At 47.0% G+C, this 24,475-nt stretch overlaps 2 protein-coding genes across 2 annotated transcripts in view; both read left to right on the plus strand.

Moving 5' to 3' along the window:
• LOC148143726 (uncharacterized) overlaps nucleotides 1-24,475 on the plus strand; it is a 437,486-nt gene that overhangs the window by 57,996 nt on the left and 355,015 nt on the right. The window lies entirely within an intron of this gene.
• On the plus strand, nucleotides 18,218-19,660 carry LOC148143727 (uncharacterized). The gene has a single exon (XM_087974466.1). The coding sequence runs from the start codon at nucleotides 18,237-18,239 to the stop codon at nucleotides 19,389-19,391; it is 1,155 nt and encodes a 384-aa protein (XP_087830592.1). The 5' UTR covers nucleotides 18,218-18,236; the 3' UTR covers nucleotides 19,392-19,660.

The following is a 24,475-nucleotide window of genomic DNA, read 5'->3' on the forward strand; positions in this document are numbered from 1 at the left end:
GTGGGGGATGGAACTAAAATCCCATGCAGAGAAAGAATTTGTTTATCAGGGAGCAGTATAGCTGCAAGGCCAACCGTCTCTCCTGAGCCTGGGAAACATAAGCTTTAGCAAGAAAGCACTAAAATGAGATTCAAAATGGTTTCCAGGCTTTAATATGTGGCAAAATGACTGACCCAAATCTAACAATTCTCCCACATCATCGCAAGGAATAAAACAAGAAAAATGCAACAAAATTAGTAATATATAGACAATCGAGCATAATGTTTGTTTATTAGGAAGTAAACAAGAAATAGGGGTCTCCCAGGATTCTTATCATGCCATACTTGAAGAATTCTCTCTCTCTTACATATGACTATTAGTACCCAGCTAAGATTTACTACAATATTTACATCAATAGAAATAAAGCAACTGTTATCAAATAGACATAAAGGCATACAACACTGATGTAGACTTTGCTCTCTCTCATGCACATACGTGCACACATAAGTCCATGGGAGTAAGTGTGTATTTGCAGAATTATATTTGCAGAGTTAAAAATCACACACACCATGTTATAGTCCAACAAGTTTAATTGGAAGCACTAGCTTTCGGAGTGCAGCTCTTTAATCAGGTGTTTATGGAGTATAAGAATGTAAGACAGAGAATTTATAGCAACAGTTTCCAGTGTGATGTAACTGAAATTATATATTGAATAAGATCTGGATTTGTTAATTCTCTCATCTGTTAGAATGACCATGTTGGTTTCAGTTCTTTCATATGTAAATCACAACGTTTTTTAAAAGTTAAATTCTCATGTGAACTTTAGCAATTAGTGTCGTGTCAGCCCAGATAATGTATTGAAGGTGTGAGCTCCCCTGTGTGAGACTGTCTGTGCCACAATGGTTAAACTGATTTACAGAATCTTACATGGATTCATGCAGTTTTGAGTAAAGATGTAATTCTGCAAGTACAAATTCACCCAACAAACCTGTGCATGTGTGGGGAGGTATATTTGCAGATACATTCTACTTTGTTTAAAAAATGCACAATCTGCAGATAGTCCAATACATGTAATAGTTTGTAAATTCCACTTTGGGAAATAGAACCAGTCTGACTCAAGATTGGAATACAGGCAGACTCTGACCTCACACCTTTAATGCATTGTCTGAGCTGAGATGTCACATTTTGCTATAAAACCTTGTTATCTCGAGAAGGGGACATACAAGAAGTTCTGGGGTTTACATTGTAATGATACCTGCAACCCATTCTAAAAGGTGAAAGACTTAACAATCCAGGTTTGTTTAATATACCATTTCAGTGGCAGGATGCCTTAATGTTTTGCTATAAATTCTGTGTTTTATGATCTTATCCTCCACAACCACCTGATGAAGAAGCAGCACTCCAAACGTTACTGCTTCCAAAGAAGCCTGTTGGACTACAGCCTGGAGTTGAGATTTAAACTTTGTCCAGATTAAAGTGGATTGCCGATGCTAATTTACCCACAGTGCCCAGGGATGTGCAGATTAGGGTGGATTGGCCATGCTAAATTACCCATAGTGCCCAGGGATGGGCAGATTTGGGTGGATTGGCCATGCTAAATTATGCATAATGTCCAGCGATATGCAGCTAAGATGCGTTACTCAGGGTTAAATGTAGAGCAGTGGGGGTAGGGGAATGGATGTGGGTGCGTTACCCTTGGGAGGGTCAGTGTGGACACGTCGGACCGAGTGGCCTGCTTCCCACACTGTGGGGATTCTGTAAAGTGATGGGGTGTTCTCCTCACCTTGTGCTGCCGGGCACCGCATGCGCAGTGCGTGGGCCGCTCTCGGTCTCGTCCCGCCGCCTTCACCGTCATTTTGCTCCACTTTTCGCCCCGCCCCTCGTTCCATTATTGACGTCACAACGCGGAAGTGGCCCTGTCAGTTTCATAATGAATCTCCCTCCCTCTGGGCAGCTCTTCATCCCGGGAGGGAGACAGAGATGGCAGGAGGGGGAATTGGTCACTTGTAGCAACTGGAGTGAATCCAGGGAGGGAGCAGACTCCGCTAACTCAGGTATATGTCTTAATTATCAGTGTGAGGTGGAAGAGAAGGATCGACGTTGGGAAGGTGGAGGGTAGATGGCTTTTCTGTTTTTATTTTTAAGATGCACCCGATTCCCACCAGTAACTGCAGCAGGTACAAGTACGTCACATGCAATATTCCTCATTGCAGCTTGAAGCAGGTCTTTGTATCCTCTGTTCTTCCTGCGCCTTGGCTCCAGCTAATTTAGCTTCCTTCCCTCATTCCCATCCCCCCGCCCTGATGTCCAAGCTGACCCGCAAAAGTTCGGTTTGTCCCTCCATTCTTTCCCGGTTGTCTTTTGTGGGTTTTGAAAACTTTCCCAACCCTCTGATTATACGAGCTGGGAAGTTATGTTGAAGCTGCACCAGACATTGGTTAGGCCACTTTTGGAATGTTGTGTGTACTTCTCGTCTCTCTGCTAGAGGAAGGATGTTGCAAAACTTGAAAGGGTTCTGAAAAGATTGACAAAGATGTTGTCAGGGTTTGAGCTGAACAGGCTGGGGCTGTTTTCTCTCGAGCGGCAGAGGCCGAGGGTGACCCTAGAAACTTTCATAAAATCATGAGGGGCACGGATAGGGTAAATAGACAAGTCTTTTCCCTGGATGGGTCATAGATTCAGGGTGAGGGTGAGATTTAAAAAGAACCTAAGGGGCAACTCCTATATTCAGAGGATAGTGCGTGTAAGGAATGAGCTGCCAGAGGAAGTGGTGGTGGCTGGTACAATAACAGCATTTAAAAGGTATCTGGATGGGTATATGAATGGGAAGGGATTAGAGGGACATGGGCCAAGCGCTGGCAAATGGGACGAGATAGATTTAGGATATCTGGTCGGCATAGATGAGCTGGACGGAAGGGACTGTTCTCTGCTGTAACTCTCTAACGTTTGCCATGTCTGTTTGTTTAGTTTCTCTCGGGTGTTGGTGTTAATGCCTTGATGTCTCATTTTGCTCCCCACATCCTGGGGACATTAACCATTTCCTGTCTGGTTGTTCTGATGATCTGGACTGCTGTCTGGGTCTTCGGGTTTCTGGGATTGGTCAATAAATGCATCTGGAAATGACGCTTTGTTAATCACACAAGCAATTGTTTATTCTTTGGTATGGCCGGGTCGGTAGACTCTGATCAGCCCAGAAGGCTGAGTACTCCTAGACCACCAAAGTAATCCGCTGACTTTTCCAGAGTTTGTATAGAGCTTATATACATTGTTTATAGTCAGACACTGAGCATGATGACATAGTAACAACTGTCGTGGAAATTAAATCGACTCGATTCAAATGTTTATTTCAGACCTTTGCAAAAGGACCCAATTCATTGGCAAGACGCCTCATGTAAGGGGCGTGTGATAGCTTTTACGTACTCCCTTTATACTATAATTCGCTTTTCCTTATCAGCTCCTGCATGGCTAGAGGCCTGGAACATTCAAGTTCCTTTCCATATATGGAGTTGATTTTCTCATTTCTTGGCTGCTGATATGGTAGTTTAACTGGCCTTGTAAGTCTGCTGTTAGGTCGGTTTGCCTTTACATTTTGTTTGTTTGCAACACCCTTAGTTCCAGTCAGACCCTTACTTCTTTATTCCCCTATGCCTTTATAGATTTCACAATGGATGTTAATTTTCCATTTCATGACAACAATGACATGAAAATATACCGAGCCAGATAGCTATACATCAGACTGCTTAGGGAGCACCAGGCCTTTCCTCCAACATCATCTACCTGTAGCACAGCTTTCTGGTGTTATCGCCATTTGCTCTGGTGTGCCCTGTACATAGGAGAAAGTGAGGACTGTAGATGCTGGAGAAGGGCTCATGCCCGAAACGTCGATTCTCCTGCTCCTTGGATGCTGCCTGACCTGCTGCCCTGTACATAGCTCATTTTCACACGTCACACACTTCAACGTTACTGTATGGTGGGATCCACGCAATCAGGTCTTCCTGCGGTGGAACCTCTGGTCGTTTTACCACTTGGTATCCTGCTGCACTCCTAAGCAAACGCCATAGGCAGGTACACAAGCAGGCTCCTAATACAAAGCACTATCAGTATGACCAGCCCTACAACTAGTAGAGAATGTAGGATCCAATACCCCCAAGCTCCCCAAAGGGCGGTAAGCTGTTGGAACCAAGAGTTATATGCTGGGGGAGGCAGTCTTACTGCCGCCTTCATATGAGTTATCACACTAGTGATATTCTGGGACTCATCGGGAATATTAAAACAGCAGGAGGTGCATAACAATTTGCAGACGCCCCCCCTTTGTGCCATCAGTATGATTAGTACTAATCGATTTTGTATCGCTGCTTCCCTTACTGCTGTTAATTCAGTAATGGTGAGTGCTAGACCTTCCTCCGTCTCATTTGCTAACAGTAATATACTAATATGCCAGGCCATTAATCTTGTTTATTGCCAATGTTGTCCCTGCTCCCAAGAGAATGGACCACCCAATGTTTGGTCCTGGTGTAGTCCAGGGGTCTGCGAGTGTGTTCCCCTTCCAATGCAGTCGCATGTCCCTTCGGGTTTGCCCATTACTAGCTTTTGGGACGAACACTGTACCATGGGGTAGCAGCACCCTTTCCATCCCAGAGGGAGGTGGTGGTACTCTCTCTCTCCACAGACCCATATTATACCCGCCATCATGGTCTGATTACTGATTAAAGGAACAATTAATGATGATCGTACCATTTGCGTAGGTTGCTGAGCAAGAATCGTTGTTCAAGTACAATGTCGTCATACATTGGGAGATCCCCAAATGGAGTCTCCCCTGATTTGTGCAAAAACACGTTTCTCCCTGCCTTCCACTATATGGAAGGCTGTGGTTGGGAGCGTGTCAGCCTTTGGACTGCAGTTAGCCTTGCGTTCGGGTGCTGGCGCGAGTTTTGCTCTTACTGCTCCCCCTATCAGGGTCAGGGCAGTTGCTGCCCGCAGAAGCAGGCAGCTAGCATTTCTTGCTGGGCTCTGTGATTGGTTTGGCAGTCCATCATTGGGCGGTGTGCAAACATATCCAACAAGGGTAGCCAACCTCTAATCTCCGGTGTTGTATTTGGGCCAAGGCACAAGCCCTGTTCCCTTCACATCTAGCGATGGCCCTTCGCACCTCCCAACCTACTGGCATCACACTTACACCATTTATCTCATGGAGAGCCAATTCCACTACCGAGTTAGACTCGGTCCTGAGCCCCAACTGACTCCCTCTAGGTTCTGGTGTGACATTAATGCCCTTTGCCCTGCTTGGGGTTATGTCCATGATTTGGTTTGTTTGGTTGCCGTGCCCTGGTGCTACTATCTTCTGTAGAACCTTCTGCCGGGTTGGGGGGGAGGGGAACTGTACCACTATATTCACCTTTCTATAAATGTCGGAGAAGGGGCTATCTATTCCACACCCTCTTCATTCTTCTGAGTCTTGGTTATTATTACCCGTGTCTTGGGACCTCCTTCCTTGATAATAGAATACCTATTTCCCGTGTCAGGTGTCCCTGTAGCCATGGTGGCCACTATTAAGTGCCAGTCACTGGGACACAAGGATCCCTGCATAAATATTTATCATCCCATTTATAGTCATCCTGGTTACTAAACAGCCATGGGTCGCATTTAAAGGTCCCCTTAGCACCCTCAGTTATGATTACTGTCTGCGGCTGTATCTCAGAAGCCCCTGCCCTTGGGAATAGTCCTGCCAGGGCGCTTACTGATAATGTGAGCTGGGGCAGCCCCAAATTTATATGAGGCATCTAGCAACCTTACAATCCCCATGTATATAAGTCCAATCTGGTTATCGGCGTTTTACTGCTTGCACTTATTTGGTTCCGGTGCTGTCCGATGTCTCCTTGGGTCCAGCTACACATTTGCAATGGCTGGCATGTATCCAGGTGGTTCTTTCGGTGAACTGAACAGCTGTCTGTGTTGTAAGGAGCACTTGAAACGGCCCCAGCCACCTCTTCGCCTTCCAGCTTTTCCTCCTGAATTCTTTCATCACTATCCAGCCTCCAGGTTTTAGATCGTGCAGTTTCCCTCCTGCTGGTTGGGGTAGTGCCGCTTTCACTTGATTCTGTATTTGAGACAAAAGTCTAGAGTTTTATACAGTAACACAACATCTCTTCCTCACAGTGGTCTGTTATTTGTCTTGCTTTAGGTCTTGGGCCAACTCCTGTATTGGGCGGCCTTCCAAACAAAATCTCAAACGGGCTAAGATTGGGTCTTCCTCTCCTCCTAGATCTCATATACACTAGCACAATTGGAAGTGCCTTTGTCCATGTCACCCCGAGTTCCTCACAGCATTTTGTCAATTTATTTTTTAGGGTAGCATTCTCTCGTTCCACTGTCCCATCGCTCGCTGGGTGGTAGGCACAGTGTTGTCTCATGTTTATTCCCAAGTAATCACTGATCTGCTGTAAGGCATTATTGACAAATGGTGTCCCATTGTCGCTACTAAGCCTTTCAAGGATGTCCCATCTTGGAATTATTTCAGTTAGCAAAGCCTTGGCTACGGCACTGGCATCCTGTTTAGACGTGGGGAATGCTTCCACCCATTTGGAAAACATACCAACTATTACCAGGCAATACCTTTTCCCTTAGCTGTGTGTTAGTTCAATAAAATCCATCTGAAAATGTTCAAAGGGTCTTTGGGGTTGGGGGTGTGCTGCCTGACTCATCTGTATTCCCCTCCCCACACGAATAGGGGCACAGATAACACATCATTCACAATATTTCTGGGAGTAGTGAGTAAATCCCTTAGTGTATCAGTGTGCTACAATACTGTTGTACATCTCTCCCCCCCCCCCCCCCCCCCCCCCCCCACCATCTTTTTGACACATGATCCTTACTGTGTGTCAGTTTGGCATAGAATGGGAATAATGATCGCGGCAGACAGGGTTTACCATTGGGGCCACCCCTTCCTTCATGCTGCATCCTGCCGTTGTCCACTCACGCTTCTCCTCCGGCATGGCCTGTGACTGTAACTCCCATATGTCTGCTGTTGGGGTACAAATTTTTGTCATACACCGTCAGACTGATCGCTTGGCGGCTGCTGGGCTGCCGTCCTTGCCGCTGAGTCTGCCTTCGCATTGCCTTGAGAAATGGAATCGTTATTTTTTGTGTGGGCTTCACACTTACACACAGCGATTGATTTGGGCAATAGGACCGCTTCCAGGAGGTCAGACATCAGGCCAGGGTGTGTGATGGGCTTTCCAGAGGAGGTCAAGAAGCCCCTGTGTTTCCATAGGGTTCCAAAATCATGTACAACCCCAAATGCATATCTGCTGTCTGTGTAAATATTCACTGTCCTTCCCTTTGCCTTGACTGAGACAAGTAATTTGCGCTGTTAGATGAGAAGGGAGTGATCCTGCTTTGACTACCTCGTGGGTAGCAGTAAAGATATTGCATGTGGGGCCAGTAGGGTGAATACACTATAGCCGACTATGTCCCTGGACGCCACAACATCCTTTTCAGCTGCAGCCACGGCTCGCAGGCATTTAGGCAATCCTCCACTATGGGGTTTAGTTTTGCCGAAAAATAAGCTACCGGCCTCAATTTTGCCCCATGATCCTGCAACAGCAGAGATGCCATGCAGCCATGCTTCACATCTACCGTTTGTACAAAAGGCTTGTTTGGATTCGGAATCCCCGGTGTCTGTGTAGTTTGGAGGGCCTTTTTCAATTCAGCAAAGGCACTCTTGGCCTCTGGGGTCCACTGCAACGGACTCTGGCTCAGCAACCCTTTGCCATGGGCTATGTCACTTAGAGATGCCTCAAGGGTTGTGTAATATGGATAAACATTCTACAGTAGGAGCACATGCCCAAAAAGGACAGCAATTGTTTCTTCGTGTGAGGCTTTGGTATTTGCTGGATTGCTTGAACTCTGCCTTGACCAATGGCCTTCCCTTGTTCAGATATTAAGTGACCTAAGAACTTCACCAGTTGTCGCACAAATTGTAGCTTTGCGAGACTAGCTTTGTGCCCTTCCCTTGCTGGATGGCAGAGCAACACAAGGGTATCTTTCTCACATTGTTCCTCTGCTGGTGCTGCTATTAAGCAATCATCTACATACAGCAGAAGCGCTGACCCTGGGGTTAAAACAAGAGTCTCCAGACTCCTGCATAGAGCCTCATTATGTATGGTGGGGGGACTCACAGTAACCTTGACAAAGTCACGTGAAGGTATACGATTTTCCTTAGAATGAAAAAGTGAACCAGATTGACTATCTGTGTGTACTGGTTACACTAAAGAAGGCTTTTGCTAAATCCACAACAGAGAACCATTTACTGTCCGGTGGAATTTGAGCCAACATAGTATAGGGGTTGGGAACTTTGGGGCGTGTGGAACAACAGCGTTATTGACTGCCTGCAGGTCTTGAACAAACCTCCATTCCTCTGGTTCACCCGGAATATTTGCGTTTTTGACCGGAAAAATTGGGGTTCTCGTTAGTGAGTTTTCACAGGGGATTATCACTCCAGCCTTTAGGAGGGATTCAAAGACTGGAGTAATTCCTTCGTTAGCCTCGGGTTTTAACGGGTGTTGTGCTCTGCAAGGACGATACTCAGACTTGGGGGTTATTTGTGTGGGTTCGCAGCCTCATATGAGTCCCACGTCATGTTTGCCTTTTGTCCACAGCTCAGTAGGGACCTTTCTCAATCTTGGGTCCGAGATTTTTAGATAGATTAGATAGATTAGATTAGATAGATTACTTACAGTGTGGAAACAGGCCCTTCGGCCCAACAAGTCCACACCGACCCGCCGAAGCGTAACCCACCCAGACCCATTCTCCTACATTTACCCCTACACCTAACACTACGGGCAATTTAGCATGGCCAATTCACCTAACCTGCACATTTTTGGATTGTGGGAGGAAACCGGAGCACCCGGAGGAAACCCACGCAGACACGGGAAGAACGTGCAAACTCCACACAGTCAGACGCCTGAGGCGGGAATTGAACCCGGATCTCTGGCGCTGTAAGGCAGCAGTGCTAACCACTGTGCCACCGTGCCACCCACGCGCCACCGTGCCACCCACCAACTTTAGGAAAATGCCAATATAGTATAAGGCTACCTTCCTAGGCTCTCCAGGGCTAGCCGGGGTTACCTGGACTGCCCTATCTGCCTGAGTTAGCCAATTTAGTTTCTTCCTCTATGTCCGCATATCTTCACTGAAACAGATACCCACATCGTCCCTCAAGACCCAATCTTTTGGTTTTTTGTGCCTTTAGTACCCATGGTCCCAAATCCTGCCACCTGTTGCCGGACACCTTCGCCAATGACACGTGAGGAAAAGAGCCTTCCACGTCAAAAAGATAGGTTCTGCTTGCCGTCACAGAGACCTTAGATAAGTTCACACTGACTGCACATCTGTAGTCATTCCAATAAAGTTCGCACAATGACAATTGATCTGGTTTAACCCGTCTCCTGAACCAATCCTTCCCAAATGATTTGTCAGGGCTATCGCGGTGTATGTGTGCTGTGCAGTGCAGCATATCCCCAGCGAGAAAATCAGTGTTAATAGGATGAACATGGTTACTTGCTTCCATGGCGAGTGAATCGCTCACTGAACTTATCGCTGTCTGGCTTAATCGCCATTCATAGACATACATCAGGGATCGTGAGTTGTATTTTACAGCCTGCACTGGTAAGTCATCTTTTCGTATTATCTGCAAGCCTATCGGGGTACTGAGCAAATCCAACCCCAGTCTCACTGAGATTCTGAGCCATCAGATTTAAAGGACAGAATTCCGATAACAAAACTGAGAATTGGAATGTTTCCCAATTACTGGTTTTGCATAACAGGGATGTGGTAAACCCCACTCTTATCACAACTCCTGATGCACCCATTGAGTCCAGGAACCTTCCACTCATCTTTATTTGCGTTGACTCTCAGAACTGGCTTGATTTTAAGGACTGAATATGTTGCCCCTGTACCTACCAAAAAGGTAACTGGTGTACGTTCCACGTATGACATAGAGGTAGGCATCAACTTATACGCATCAATGTTATAGTGAACGTATGGTCCACGCTTCGCAATCTCAGCACTCACTGTGGAGGTGGGACATGTTTCAGTGCCTGTAAGGTTAGTAGAAGAGATTAGCATAAGCGAGTCTTCATTGCCAAGAATAAAGGAAAGAGGCTTACCTGTCCCTTGTGGGCTGCCCACCTCCATCTTAGCCTTCCCCCGTCAGTCACCCTGCTGTCCAGCCTTCAGGGCTGACTGAGGCTGTCTGTGTGGGCACTGCCTTGCCCGGTGGTCCATTGTTCCACAAACAAAGCACCTGCCAGATCTACCTCTGCCAGCCCCTCTTCCGTGACCTCCACCTCTGCCTCTCCCTTTTCCCACAGCATCTCCCTCCAACGGCTGGGCGACCATTTGTATCATAGCAAGCTGAGCTTATCCTTCTCTTGAGCCAGCAATTTTTCAGCATGTATCGCATGTTGTTCTATCAAATTGAGCTTTCCCGTTTCCCAGGTCATAAATGTGTCTTATACCTCTTTTGCTATTTTGTCCTTCATTCCATTGATGAAGCTGTTGCTCAGGTGTGCCTCATACGGTGTGATTTCTGCCGTCGTTATGTCCTCGGGTGGTGTCAGTCCACTCGAGGCATTATGGATTAGAGTGAGGCGCGGAAGGTACTGGGACCCTGTCTCACCTTCGTGTTGTTTACACATTGCAATTTTGGTCATGTCCATTCATACTGGGGATGTCTGTCTCTCTCTCTTTCTGTGTCTGTCTGTCTGTGTGTGTGTCTCTCTCTCTCTCTCTCTCTCTCTCTCTGTCTGTCTCTGTCTTTTTTTTTTGCGAATATGACTTTTATCTCCAGAGGTTCCCTCTCATTGGGCGCATCCGGGCAAGTCCAACTCAGCCAGTGGTGGTTCCAAGGCTAACACCACCCTTAAACCTGCTCTCTCTAAAACACTCTAGAGACAGCAATCCTTTCTCTTGAGTTTTACTCTAATACCACGCAAGAGTTCACTGGACCCTCCTCCTGATTTATTTATTCTCTTAGAACGAGTCTCTATGTAGGATTACTTAAGCCACGACTCTTACCCGGAACCTATTCGATTCGGATCCCGGCGCCAGGATGATCCACAGATTCCCAACCCTCTTACGAAAGGGGCCAATTTAGCGCTCGAGATGAAGTGAAAGTCCTTCAAGGCGTTGGCGCCTACACCTCCTGGGAATCTTCAGAATCTTCCCCAGTTGCGGGGTCCTGGGCGAGCCCCCAAGTTTACTATCATGCAAATTAAATCGACTCGACTATTAGCAAGAGCAAAGAAAATGTGTATTTTTAACCTCTGCAAAGAGACCCGATACATTGGCCAGACGCCTCATGTAAGGGGAGCCTGATAGCTTTCCCATATTCCCTTTATAATATAATTCACTTTTCCTTATCAACACCTCAAGGCCAGGAGCCTGGAACATTAGAGTTCCTTTCCATATATGGAATTGTTTTTCTCATTACTTGACTGTTGATATAGTAGTTTACTGGCCTTGAAAGTCTACTGTTAGGTCGGTTTAACTTTACATTTTTCTGTCTGTCTGCAATGCTTGCCCTCTGCAAAGTCAGGCCCTTACTTCTTTGTTCCCCTATGCTTTTATAGATTTCACAATAAATGCTAATTTTCCAATACACTTCCCAATGAACAAACATTAAACACAAGCACCTATTTATTTCTAATTTTGTTTCATTTTATTTGCTTGTTAACCCTGCTGTGACTACACTCCACGTCTGGATGGTTGACAGGCTGGTCAATTGTGGGTTGGGTCTCAATGGACTGAATGTTTTATTGTTCCGGAAGGTGTAGTAGGGGGTCAGAGCTTCAGCAGAGAACCAGCAGAGCTGGGAACAGACCAACATCTTACTCTGTGGGAACAGGGAGATCAACAGGGGACAGAGAAATCCGGACCTGAAATCCGAGCTGACACCAGACTACCCTGTGATCAGTTCTTTGATTAGCAGGGCCAACCCTCTACCTTTACCTAGCTTCCCATTTGACCAAACCCTGTATATTCAGGATCTAATTTCTGCCATCCTGAAGGCGGGTCTCTGTAAGGAGTCTCTGATCATAATCATTCTCTTGAATGTGTGCAGTCAATTCATTCACTTTTGTTACAATGCAGCACACTTTCAGACACACCGTTTTTAGTTTCAGTTTTTGTGATCCTTAGAATCCAGTTTTGATTGCTGATATATTTTCTCTCTTTGTCCATTTCTTTAGTTCTCTGATCGTTTTCCACATCACTCACCAGCCTTGATTTGGATTGGCCACGCTAAATTGCCAGGAGTGTCCAGGGATGTGCAGGTTAGGTGGGTTAGCCATGGGAAATGCAGGGTTATAGTTTCATAGTAAGAGAAGCAGGAGAAGCTCCACCATCGTTAAGATCATGGCTGATCTTTACATCATCTCAGCTTCTCCTCCCTGCATTATCCCAACTACCCTTTATTCCCCTACCATGCAATAACCCATCCAACTGTGTCTTGAATATTTTTAATGAAGCTGCCTCTACTGCTTCCTTGGGCAGAGAATTCCATAGATTCACTATTCTCTGGGAAAAGTAGTTCCTCCTCATCTATGTTCTAAATCCCGTCCTCCAAATCTTTTGGCCTAGTCTAATCCACCAGCAGAAATAACTGGATAGGGTATGGCTTCATCCCCACAGCGCAACGAATTCCCACTTTCCACCAAAATCCTGGATGTACTAATTTAGTTGCTTGCTGTCTCAGAAATGAAAGATTTCATTGTAACTTCTTCCGGTCCCAGTAAGGGCAAAACATCTATGAAAGCTGCTCTGAAAGTCCAGTCTTCACACCATACTTCTGCTTTCACCAAAAGTGACTAGAGTCCTCCACCATGGAAACAGACAGTTCGACCCAACTCGTCCATGCCAACCAGATATCTGAAATCAATCAATTCCCATTTGCCATCATGTGGCCCATGTCCTTTTCAACCCTTCCAATTTATGTACGCACTCAGATGCTTTTTAAATGTTGTAATTGTACCAGCCTCCACCACTTCCCCTGGCAGCTCATTCTATACATGCACCACCCTCTGCATGAAAACGTTGTCCCTTAGGTCCCTTTTAAATCTTTCCCCTCTCACCTCTAACATATGTCCTCGAGTTTGGACTCCCCTGCCCTGGGGAGAAGACCTTGGGTATTCACCCTATCCATGCCCCGTATAAACGTCGACAAGTTTACCCCTCGGCCTCCGATGCTTCAGGGAAAATTTCCCTGGCTTACTCAGCCTCTCCAACTCCGGTAACAGTCTTGTAAATCTTTCCAACCCCTTTCAAAGTTTCACAAGTTCTTTCCTATATCCGGGAGACCAGAACTGAACGCAGTATTCCAAAATAATGTATAGCCACAACGTGATGTCCCAACGCCGAGATTCAATGCTCTGACCAATAAAGGAAAGCATACCAAATGCCGCCTTCACTATCCTATCGACCTGTGACTCCACTTTCAAGGAACTATGAACCTGCACTCCAAGGTCTCTTTATTCTGCAACATCCCCCTTGACTGTGTCAGTCCTGCCTGGATTGCTTGACCAAAATTCAAGCCTGACATTTCTCTAAATTAAATTGCATCTGCCACTGCTCGGCCAATCCAATCAATTCTAATTTATAGTGAACTCTCTTTCCTCTCTTATTCCCTAGAAGCTAAATATCTCCATCCCACACACTCCCTCAGTTTTCACTTTTCTAAAAGTGGGAGAATAGGGTTGAGAAACGTATTGGCTACATTTAAATGGTATGAGCAGACCTGATGGGCTGAATGGCCTCATTTCTGCTTCTATGTCCTATGGTCTCTTGCTGTCCAGGACATAGAGAGAGAGAATGAGAGCAGGAGATGGCCATTTGGTCTTTTGACCCTGCACCAGTATTGAACACATCATAACTGGATATGGATCTACCTACATCGAGGTGGATAGACTAGGACTTTTGCACTGGAGCATAGACGGTTGAGAGGTGACCTTATCGAGGTTTATAAAATCATGGGGGGGGGATAGATGAGCTGAATGGCAGGTGTCATTTCCTTCGGGTGGTGGTTTCAAGATGAGAAAGCAAATTTTGAACGTGAGTGGAGAAGGATTTTAAAAAGTCTTCAGGGGCGCCATGTTTTTTCAGAGTGGTTCATGTGTGGGATGAATGTCCAGAGGAAGTGATGGATGCAGGTACAGTTACAATGTTTTGATTAAGTATCGTGAATAGGAAAGGTTTGGAGGGATATGAGCCAAACACAGGCAGCTGGGACTAGTTTGGTTTGAGAACACAATCCGCATGGACTAGTTGGACTGGAGGGTCTGTTTCTATGCTGTCTGACTCTGTAACTGTTCTGTACTGGTCTTCAAACCATTTTCTTGCCTTCCCCCATAAACATCCACTTCTGTGTTGTTCCAAAATCAGATGAACTCAGCCTAGAATATATTCAAGGACCCCCTAACTGCAGGGAGATATCCCCAATTCTGAACTCAATTCCTCTTGCTGATTGCTTGCTGCATCTGTCTGATGACTGGCATTGACTGGTGTAGGAGGACGCTGAGGCCACTTTGTACACCCACACGTCATTCCTGATGAAGGGCCTGTGCCCGAAATGTCGAGTCTCCTCCTTGGATGCTGCTTGACCTGCTGTGCTTTTCCTGCACCACACTTTCTCACTCTGATCTCTAGCATCTGCAGTTCTCACTTCCTCCAAATCCAAATACATCTCTATTTAAACAAAAGCTATGACTTCACATTGTGGTACCGCATTTGCCATGTGTTTGCCAACTGTAGTCTTCTCTATATTGGGAAGACCAAGCGTAAACTTGGGGAATGGTTCGCCAGGCATTGCAGCCGGGTCTGCAGAGGCCGTACGGACTTCCCAGTCACCACCCGTTTTCATTCCCGTTCCCACTCCCTTTCTGACATGACCATCTTTAACCTCATCCATTGCCACAACACACCAAGCTGCAAATTGGAGGAACAACACCTCACCTTCCTCCTGAGCAGTCCACAGCCCAGAGCACTCAACATTGAGTTCTCCAATTCAAATAACCTCCCTTCCCATCCCCAACTCCCTTCCCAGTCCTTCCCCCTCCCTTCCACTCCTCCCTGCCACCAACCCTCGTGATGAAAGGCTTATGCCCGAAATGTTGGTTCTCCTGCTGCTCGGATGCTGCCTGACCTGCTGTGCTTTTCCAGCACTACACTCTCGACACTGAGTTGGATACCTGGTCGGCATGAACGGGTTGGACCAAAGGATCTGTTTCCGAGCTGTACAACTCTATGACTTAATAACAAATAGGATACTTTGACAAATAACAAACTATATCCATGTTTACAAGGCTTGGTACATCACATGCTTTACTAACCATTCTCAACAGGTCCTGCCCCTTCAGTGACTGGGTAACATATACATGTTAGTGCATAATCTCCTTCACTAGTATTTACACACTACCCTCAGCAATTGCACAAGTAACAGTGAGGGTAAACAGCACAAGGATTAAACAAACAGTGAGGGTAAACAGCACAAGGATTAAACAAACAGTGAGGGTAAACAGCACAAGGATTAAACAAACAGTGAGGGGCAAACAGCACAAGGATTAAACACAGTGAGGGGGAAACAGCACAAGGATTAAAAAAACAGCCAGGGGAAACAGCACAGGAATTAAAAAACAGTGAGGGTAAAAAGCACAAGCCCCAGTAAAAACAGATGGAAAGTCACTGTAACATGTCACTATGGCAGATTCTGGATTAGTGGTGCTGGAAGAGCACAGCAGTTCAGGCAGCATCCGAGGAGCAGTAAAATAGACGTATGTGTGCATGTGGGTCTTTGTCTGTCTGGGTTGAGTGTGTGTGTGTGTGGTGAGTGCAGAGTGTCTTAAGTCTGTGAGGGGGTGAATGTGGGAGTGTGTGTGTCTGTAAGGGTGTGTGGGGGTGTCTGTGTGCGCGTATGTGTGTCCATGTGTATGTGTGTATCTGTGTGTGTGTGTAGTGCAATGGTGGTCATCTGTAATGTGACATGAACCCAAGGTCCCGGTTGAGGCCCTCCCTATGGGTCCTGAACTTAACTATCAGCCTCTGCTCGGCCACTTTTCTCTGCTGCCTGTCCTGAGAATGCTAACCCGAGAATGCAACTTTAAACAAAAAAAGGTTTTGTGATTTACACATGAAAGAAGTGAAACTATCACTGTATTCTAACAGATAAAAGGCTTAACAGACAATCAATTTTTCAATGTATAATTTCAGTTACATCACACTGTAAATTGTTGCTATAAATTCTGTGTGTTAGGATTGAGCCCTCCACTACCACCTGATGAAGGAGCGTCGCTCCGAAAGCTAGTGTGCTTCCAATTATACCTGTTGGACTATAACCTGGTGTTGTGATTTTTAACGTTGTACACCCCAGTCCAACAGCGGCATCTCCAAATCAAGACTGTTATCAAACAAGCACAGAAATATGCAGCACAGAAACAGACTTTTTTTCTCTCTCATGCACATACGCACTTATAAGTCCATGGGGGTGAATTTGAACTTGGAGAATGATAAATGCAGATACATTCTATTTTGCTCAAAAAATGCACAATCTGCAGACAGTCAATCCATATAATAGTTTGTAAATTCTGCTTTGGAAATAGAACCAGTCTGACTCAAGATTGGGACATAGACAGACTCTGACCTTGCACCTTTAATGCATTGTCTGAGCTGAGATGTCACATTTTGCTATAAAATCAAGTTATCTTGAGAAAGTGACCTACAAGAATTTCTGGGATTTACATGGTAATAATAACTGCAACCCATTCTAAAAGATGAAAGACTTAATAATCCAGTTTTGTTCAATACATCATTTCACTATAATGTTTTCCAATAAATTCTGTGTCTCAGATTAGATTACTTCGTATGGAAACAGGCCCTTCAGCCCAACAAGTCCACACCGACCCTCCGAAGAGCAACCCACCCAGACCCATTCCCCTACATTTACCCCTTCACCTAACACTACAGGCAATTTAGCATGGCCAATTCACATAACCTGCACATCTTTGGACTATGGAAGGAAAGCGGAACACCCAGAGGGTGCCCACACAGACATGGGGAGAATGCAAACTCCACACAGACAGTTGCCCGAGGCTGGAATTGAACCCGGGTCTCTGGCACTGTGAGGTAGCAGTGCTAACCACTGTGTCACCATGCCACCCTTATGACCTTATTCATCCACAGTCACCTGATGAAGGATCAGCACTCTGAAAGCGAGTGCTTCCAAATAAACCTGTTGAACTATAACCCGATGTTGTGTGATTTTTAACTTTGTCCAGGTTAGAATGGATTGACTGTGCTAAATTACATAGTGCCCAGGGACATGCAGGTTAGGCACATTAATCAGGGGGTAAATGCTGAGAAATAGGGGTAAGGGAATGGGTGTGGCTGGGTTACCCTTCGGAGGGACAGTGTGGAATATTTGGGCTGAGTGGCCTGCTTCCACACTGTGGGGATTCTCTGAAGAGAAGGGATTGTCACAAACTTTTTTTTTGCTTCCCAAAATCAGACCTGCTCACTCTCAGCAGGATCCCAGTGTTGTGAAAGATATTAACTTTCAGGTGGAGGTATCCAAAATTCAGAGAGATGTCAGTCTTGATGTTTTTGCTTTTCTGCCCCTGTAAGATCCTGAATCAGCACCTTCAGGGGAATTGGTTAGAGCGAAGTGAGAACAGAGAGGGAGAGAGAGTGGGATGGTGCTTTCAATTTTGTGGAATAACAAAAGAAAAGAATATTCCACAGAAAGTAGAATTGCTTGTTCAGAATTTCTACCCTGCACTGACAGTGATGGCTTTTGTAATCTATTTTTACAGAGTATTTGAAGATCTGATGGCGGAAGTTTCAAAATTAACAGATGAAGGCCTTCTACCCGAAAAGTTGACTCTCCTGCTCCTCGGATGCTGCCGTGCTTTACCAGCGCTGCACTTTTTGACTCTGACTCTCCAGCGTCTGCAGTCCTCACTTTGACGTCAATGTCTGACAGTCACTCAATCCATCGGGACCGCAACTGTTTTCAACTATGATTCTGTGAGAAGGAGCAAAGCTTTGTGGTTCCTGGTTGAGTACGTTTTCAGCATCAGTGGGACTGGCTGAGAGACCCTACCGTTGCAGTACATGGAGAGTGGAGCCTGAAACAGTTGTACAGCCCAGAAAGAGCAATTCACACCGAGGAGGGGCTGTACACACATTTATGTGCGGCTGAAGCTTTGGCCATGGAGAAACCTGAGGAATCCCGTCCCGTGGAGAAACGGTGGAAATGTGACGACTGTGGGAAAGGCTTCTGTGTCCCATCTGCCCTGGAGATTCATTGGCGTAGTCACACCGGGGAGAGGCCGTTCTCCTGCCCCGAGTGTGGGAAGGCCTTTATCAGTTCCTCCGACCTGCTGACCCACCAGCGGATCCACACGGGGGAGAGGCCGTTCTCCTGTCCTGTGTGTGGGAAGGCCTTTATCAATTCCTCCAACCTGCTGACCCACCAGCGGGTTCACACAGGGGAGAGGCCCTTCAGCTGCCCAGAGTGTGGAAAGGCCTTTACCAAGACCTCCAATCTGCTGACCCACCAGCGGGTCCACACAGGGGTGTCGCCCTTCAGCTGCCCAGAGTGTGGAAAGGCCTTTACCCAGGCCGCCACCCTGCTGACCCACCAGCGTGTCCACACAGGGGAGAGGCCCTACAGCTGCCCTGAGTGTGGGAAGGCCTTTACCCAGGCCTCCAACCTACTGACCCACCGGTGGATCCACACGGGAGAGAGGCCCTTCAGCTGCCCAAAGTGCGAGAAGGCCTTCAGCCATTCCTCTGCTCTGCTGATCCACCAGCGGGTCCACACAGGGGAGAGGCCCTTCAGCTGCCCTGAGTGTGGGAAGGCCTTTACCCAGGCCTCCAATTTGCTAACCCACCGGCGGATCGACACGGGGGAGAGGCCGTTCTTCTGTCCCAAGTGTGGGAAAGCCTTCATCAATTCCTCCAACCTGCTGACCCACCAGCGGGTCCACACAGGGGAGAGGCCCTTCAGCTGCCCTGAGTGCGGGAAGGCCTTTACCAAGGCTTCCAACCTGCTGACCCACCGGCGGGTCCACACGGGGGACAGGCCCTTCATCTGCCCCCAGTGCGGGAAGGCCTTCAGCCATTCCTCTGCTCTGCTGACCCACCAGCGGGTCCACACGGGGGACAGGCCCTTCAGCTGCCCTGAGTGTAGGAAGGCCTTCAGCAATTCATTCAACCTGCTGACCCACCAGCGGGTCTACAGGGGGGAAGAGGCCCCTTCAGCTGTCCCGACTGTGGGAAGGCCTTCACCCGCTCCTCCCACCTGTGAGTTCACGTGCCATTGCAGGGGGATTGAAGGACTAACGGCCATCATTACCGACTGAACTATCAACCCAATTCCAGGGCTCCCGGTTCGATTCCCACCGCGACAGATGGTGGAATTGGAATTTGGTCTGAAATCTGGAGGTTGGAATTTAACGATTAAACCATTGACGGTGGGCTGGGGTGGAAGAAAACCCCCATCTGATTCACTCAGTTCCTTTTTAGGGAAGGAAACTGTCATTGTGGGAGAGGATTCACTCAGTCGTCCCAGCTGCATCCTTTACCCAGTCTGGCCTACACGTAACTCCAGACCCACAGCATTGTGGTTGACTCTACACCTGCCCGTCCAACTTACTTGGAGACAGGGTCTGGGATGAAATTGCTGAGTGAGGCAATACTTCCTCAGGGTTAAGGCTGTACCAAGGATCCAATTACAAAGGGACAACTTGGTGGTGACCAATAATGAAGAAAGTGAGGGGTTAGAGGGGGTGTGTGCACTTTGACCTTGAGCTGTTGTTTAAAAATTGCTACTTTTTCTACGCCTTTCTGCTGGGAGCTTCTGAAGCTGTAACAAAGTTGGGTCGCAATAAAGATTACCTGAACTTCCCACCGAGCTCAGACTCTCATTGAGAGCTTTGAACTGCGACAGGTTTTTGTTTTAAAACTGCTCATTTCTTACAAGTGAAAGTGAGAACTGCAGATGCTGGAGATTAGAGTGGTGCTGGCAAAGCACAGCAGGTCAGGCAGCATCCAAGGAACAGGAAAATCGACATTTCGGGCAACGTTGATGTTCCTGCTCCTCGGTTGGTGCCTGACCTGCTGTGCTCATTTCTTATAACCTCCTATACTATGTTTCCAATGTTGTGTATCGGTTGCAGCAGTGAATGAGTAGCCAGTATTGTTAGAAATTGTAAATTTTTCAGGAGTGCAGGTACTACATCACGTCATCGGCATTGTACAATTTCCTGGCAGCGCTGGGAGGTGTGAGCTGTGTCCACTAGGGTGGATAAAGTTAAAAATCTCACTTTTTAGATTAGAATCAGGGTTTTACATAAATTCGTGCAGTTTTTGAGCTCAGAGTTCTACAGGAATGTATGTGGTTTTTGAGCAAAGTGCAATGTAACTCTGAAAGTACCAAAAAAATTCACCACACAAAATATATGTGTGCATGTGGGTCTTTGTCTGTCTGTGTGTGTGTCTGTCTGGGATGGGGGTTGTGAGTGTGTGTGTGTGGTGAGTGCAGAGTGTCTTAGGTCTGTGAGGGGGTGCAAGTGTGGGAGTCTGTGTGTCTATAATGGTGTGTGTGGGTGTCTGTGTCTGTGTGTATGTGAGAGTGTGTGTGTGTGTGTGTAGGAATATGTGTGTGTGTGTCGTGCAATGGTGATCACCTGTAATGTGACATGAACCCAAGGTCCCGGTTGAGGCCCTCCCTATGGGTACCGAACTTAGCTATCAGCCTCTGCTCGGCCACTTTCCTCTGCTGCCTGTCCCGAAGTCCACCTGGGAGGATGGTCACCCGAAGGTCCGAGGCTGAATGTCCTGGACCACTGAAGTGTTCCCCAAGTGGGAGGGAACCCTCCTGTCTGTTGATTGTTGTGCGGTGCCCATTCATCCGTTTGCTCGGTTTCCCCAATGTACCATGCCTCCGGGCATCCCTGCCTGCAATGTATAAGATAGACAATGTTGGCTGAGTCACATGAGTACCTGCCATGTACACGGTGGGAGGTGTTCCCACGCGTAATAGTGGTATCTATGTCCGTAATCTGACACGTTTTGCAGCGTCCACCGTGACAGGGTTGTATGGAGTTGTCCTGAGAGCCGGGCAGTTTGCTACAAACAATGATCTGTTTGAGGTTTGGCGGTTGTTTAAAGGCAAGTAGTGGAGGTGTGGGGAAGGTCTTGGTGAGGTGCTCATCCTCATTGATAATGTGTTGCAGGTCACGAAGAACATGGCGTAATTTTTCAGCTCCTGGGAAATACTGAACAACGAAGGGTACCCTGTCAGTTGCAGCCCGTGTCTGTCTCCTGAGGAGATTATTACAGTTCCTTGCTGTGGCACGTCGGAACTGGCGGTCGATGAGTTGAACATCGTACCCCATTCTTGTGAGGGCATCCTTGAGTACTTCCAGGTGTCCGTCACGTTCCTCCTCATCTGAGCAGATCCGATGTATGCGTAGGGCTTGTCCATGGAGAATGGCTGTTTCAATGTTTTGGGTGGAAGCTGGGGAAGTGTAGCATTGTGAGGTTGTATGTGGGTTTGCGATAGAGTGTGGTGCTGAGGTGTCCGTCCTTGATGGAGACGCACGTGTCCAAGAATGAGACAGACAGTCGAGAGTAGTCCATGGTGAGTTTGATGGTGGGATGAAACTTGTTGATGTCACTGTGTAGTTTTATCAGTGACTCCTCGCCATGGGTCCAGAGGAAGAAAATGTCATCAATGTACCTGGTGTACAATGTCGGTTGGAGATCCTGCATAGAGAAGAAATCTTGTTCGAACCTGTGCATAAAAATGTTGGCATATTGGGGTGCAAATTTGGTCCCCATGGCTGTTCCGTGTGTCTGGATGAAGAATTGGTTGTCAAAGGTGAAGACATAATGATCGAGGATAAAACGGATGAGTTGTAGGATGGTGTTTGGAGACTGGCAGTTGTTGGTGTTGAGTACTGAGGCTGTTGCTGCGATGCCATCATTGTGGGGGATGCTGGTGTAGAGTGCAGAAACGTCCATTGTGCGGAGGAATGTTCCCGGTTCGACTGGTCCATGGGTGCTGAGTTTCTGTAAGAATTCCGTAGTGTCGCGACAGAAGCTGGGGATCCCCTGTACAATAGGTTTCAAGATGCCTTCCACATAGCCAGAGAGATTCTCACATAGGGTCCCATTTCCCGACACGATGGGACGTCCCGGTGTGTTGGCTTTGTGTACCTTTGGAAGGCAGTAGAAGTCGCCTACACGAGAAGTACGTGGGATGAGGGCACGTAGGGAACTGAGAAGGATTGGATCCAAAATTCTGATCAGTGTGTTTGATTCTCGGGTGTGTTCTTTGGTCGGATCAGCTGGTAGTTGCCTGTAGTGTTCCTAGTTGTTCAGTTATCGGTACACTTCCTTGCAGTAATCTGTTCTATTCTGAATGACAACGGCTCCTCCTTTATCTGCTGGTTTGATGATTGGTTTTGAGAGCCTGGATGGCATTGTGTTGGGAACGGGTGATGTTTTGCTCTACCTTATGGGTATGGCTGATGAATCTGGCATTTATATATTTCCTGACAGTTTGAGCATACATGTCAAGCCCAGGGCAGCGGCCCTCCGGTGGGGTCCATGTTGACACACAGACAGACAAAGACCCACATACACACATATTTTGTGGGGTGAATTTGTACTTGCAGAGTTACATTGCACTTTGCTCAAAAACTGCATACATTCCTGTAGAACTCTGAGCTCAAAAACTGCATGAATTTATGTAAAACTCTGATTCTAAAAAGTGAGATAACAATCTAAACATCAGGTCACAGACAGAGAACACAGGGGGCTAAGACCTTCAACACATGGTCTCGCTATCACCATTGTTAACAGCTAACCCGAGAATGCAACTTTAAAAAAAAAGGGTTTTGTGATTTACACATGAAAGAAGTGAAACTATCACTGTATTCTGACAGATGAAAGGCTTAACAGACAATCAATTTTTCAATGAATAATTTCAGTTACATCACACTGCAAATTTTTGCTGTAAATTCTGTGTTACGATCGAGCCCTCCACTACCACCTGATGAAGGAGCAGCGCTCCGAAAGCTAGTGCTTCCAATTAAACCTGTTGGACTATAACCTGGTGTTGTGTGATTTTTAACCTTTCTGGAGGCTGGGGGCAGGCAAAACAATCGCCCCGCCCCCATTGTCACCGATTGGTTGGTGGCCTCCCCAACCACGCCCCCTCAACCCGGGAGACGTCACACACCTGGACCCCGCCCCTTGTGAGCTGGCGCATGTGCAGTGCAGGTCCTGCAGCAGGACTGAGGCAGTGTTCCTGAGTGTGGGAGCAGAATGGAGCCGGTGGCTGAAGTTATAAGAGCCGCTGGAAAAGCTGAGCAGGTCCGGCAGCTCGAGTCGGGAGGAATGTGAGGAGGTGTTTCGGGTCCGGGGATCCTCCTTCAGAACAGGACCAGGTTTCAGGAACATCCCGGGGAACCGCGGGAGGAGGGAAACTGGGCAGTTTATAAACTCCTAGGGGGAGGCCTCAGGCCTCCAGCAGAAGCCCCACAGGCCCAGTGTTTACTTCACCGGCGAAGGCGCTCTCGGGTTGCCCGGACAACCGGCCGCCATCTTTGTGAGGGTCAGGCGCATGTTGTCTTGGGGCGGGGAGCGCGGGCGGCCATCTTGGTGAGGGCAACCATCAACTGTCATTTCTGGGAGAGAATTCCAACCTCGTGGTAACCTCGGCCTTGGCCGAGCTTCATTCCCCACACTGTCCAGCGATGTGCAGGTTAGGGGGGGTTCAGCCATGCTAAATAACTGATAATCCCCAAGGATGGTCTGGTTAGTGTATGTTGACCAAGCTAATTTACCCCCAGTGTCTAGAGATGTGCAGGTTAGAGTGGATTGGCCGAGGTAAGTGTATCCATAGTGTTCGGGTTTCTGCAGGTTGGGGTGAAGGTCTGGACCCCCTCAATTGGGTGTCTCGGTCCGAGATCGGTCAAAAGAATCACTAGGAGTCCGGTCTATTTAAAGCAACGTTATCAGCTTAATGACATAAGGCAGCCTAGCACAGATTTGTCCAGCAACACAGGTTAAAAGCTTCTGTGTTCCGTGGCAAAATTACACAATTACATTCGAAAATTACGCATTATTTATTTTTGCGACAGCACAGCCTGAATTACAAGAAAAGACCAATAAAATGTAATAAGGTGACATGATTGACAGCAGGTTAGTCCAATGATATTTTTTGGGAAACAGATTGTTTTACCACAAAATCATCCCATGCTTGCCAGTTCAAGGTTAGTTCGAATACCAAATTAATTATGATTCATATTATGCAAACTCCATTGTTCTCTTTTATTTCTAAATCCAACCAACTCAGCAAAGCAACAATTCAAGTTCAATGTCAAATCATAACCTGAAGCTATTTTGTTACATTTATTTTAAAATATTATTTAAA

Source organism: Chiloscyllium plagiosum, unplaced genomic scaffold, assembly GCF_037043375.1.
Source record: "Chiloscyllium plagiosum isolate Xiang-an unplaced genomic scaffold, Cpla_swu_hap1 HiC_scaffold_27, whole genome shotgun sequence".
NCBI lineage: Eukaryota > Metazoa > Chordata > Chondrichthyes > Orectolobiformes > Hemiscylliidae > Chiloscyllium > Chiloscyllium plagiosum.

Excerpts from the sequence above, each read along its gene's own strand:
- LOC148143727 (XM_087974466.1), top strand. The coding sequence starts at position 18,237 with ATGGAGAAACCTGAGGAATCCCGTCCCGTGGAGAAACGGTGGAAATGT.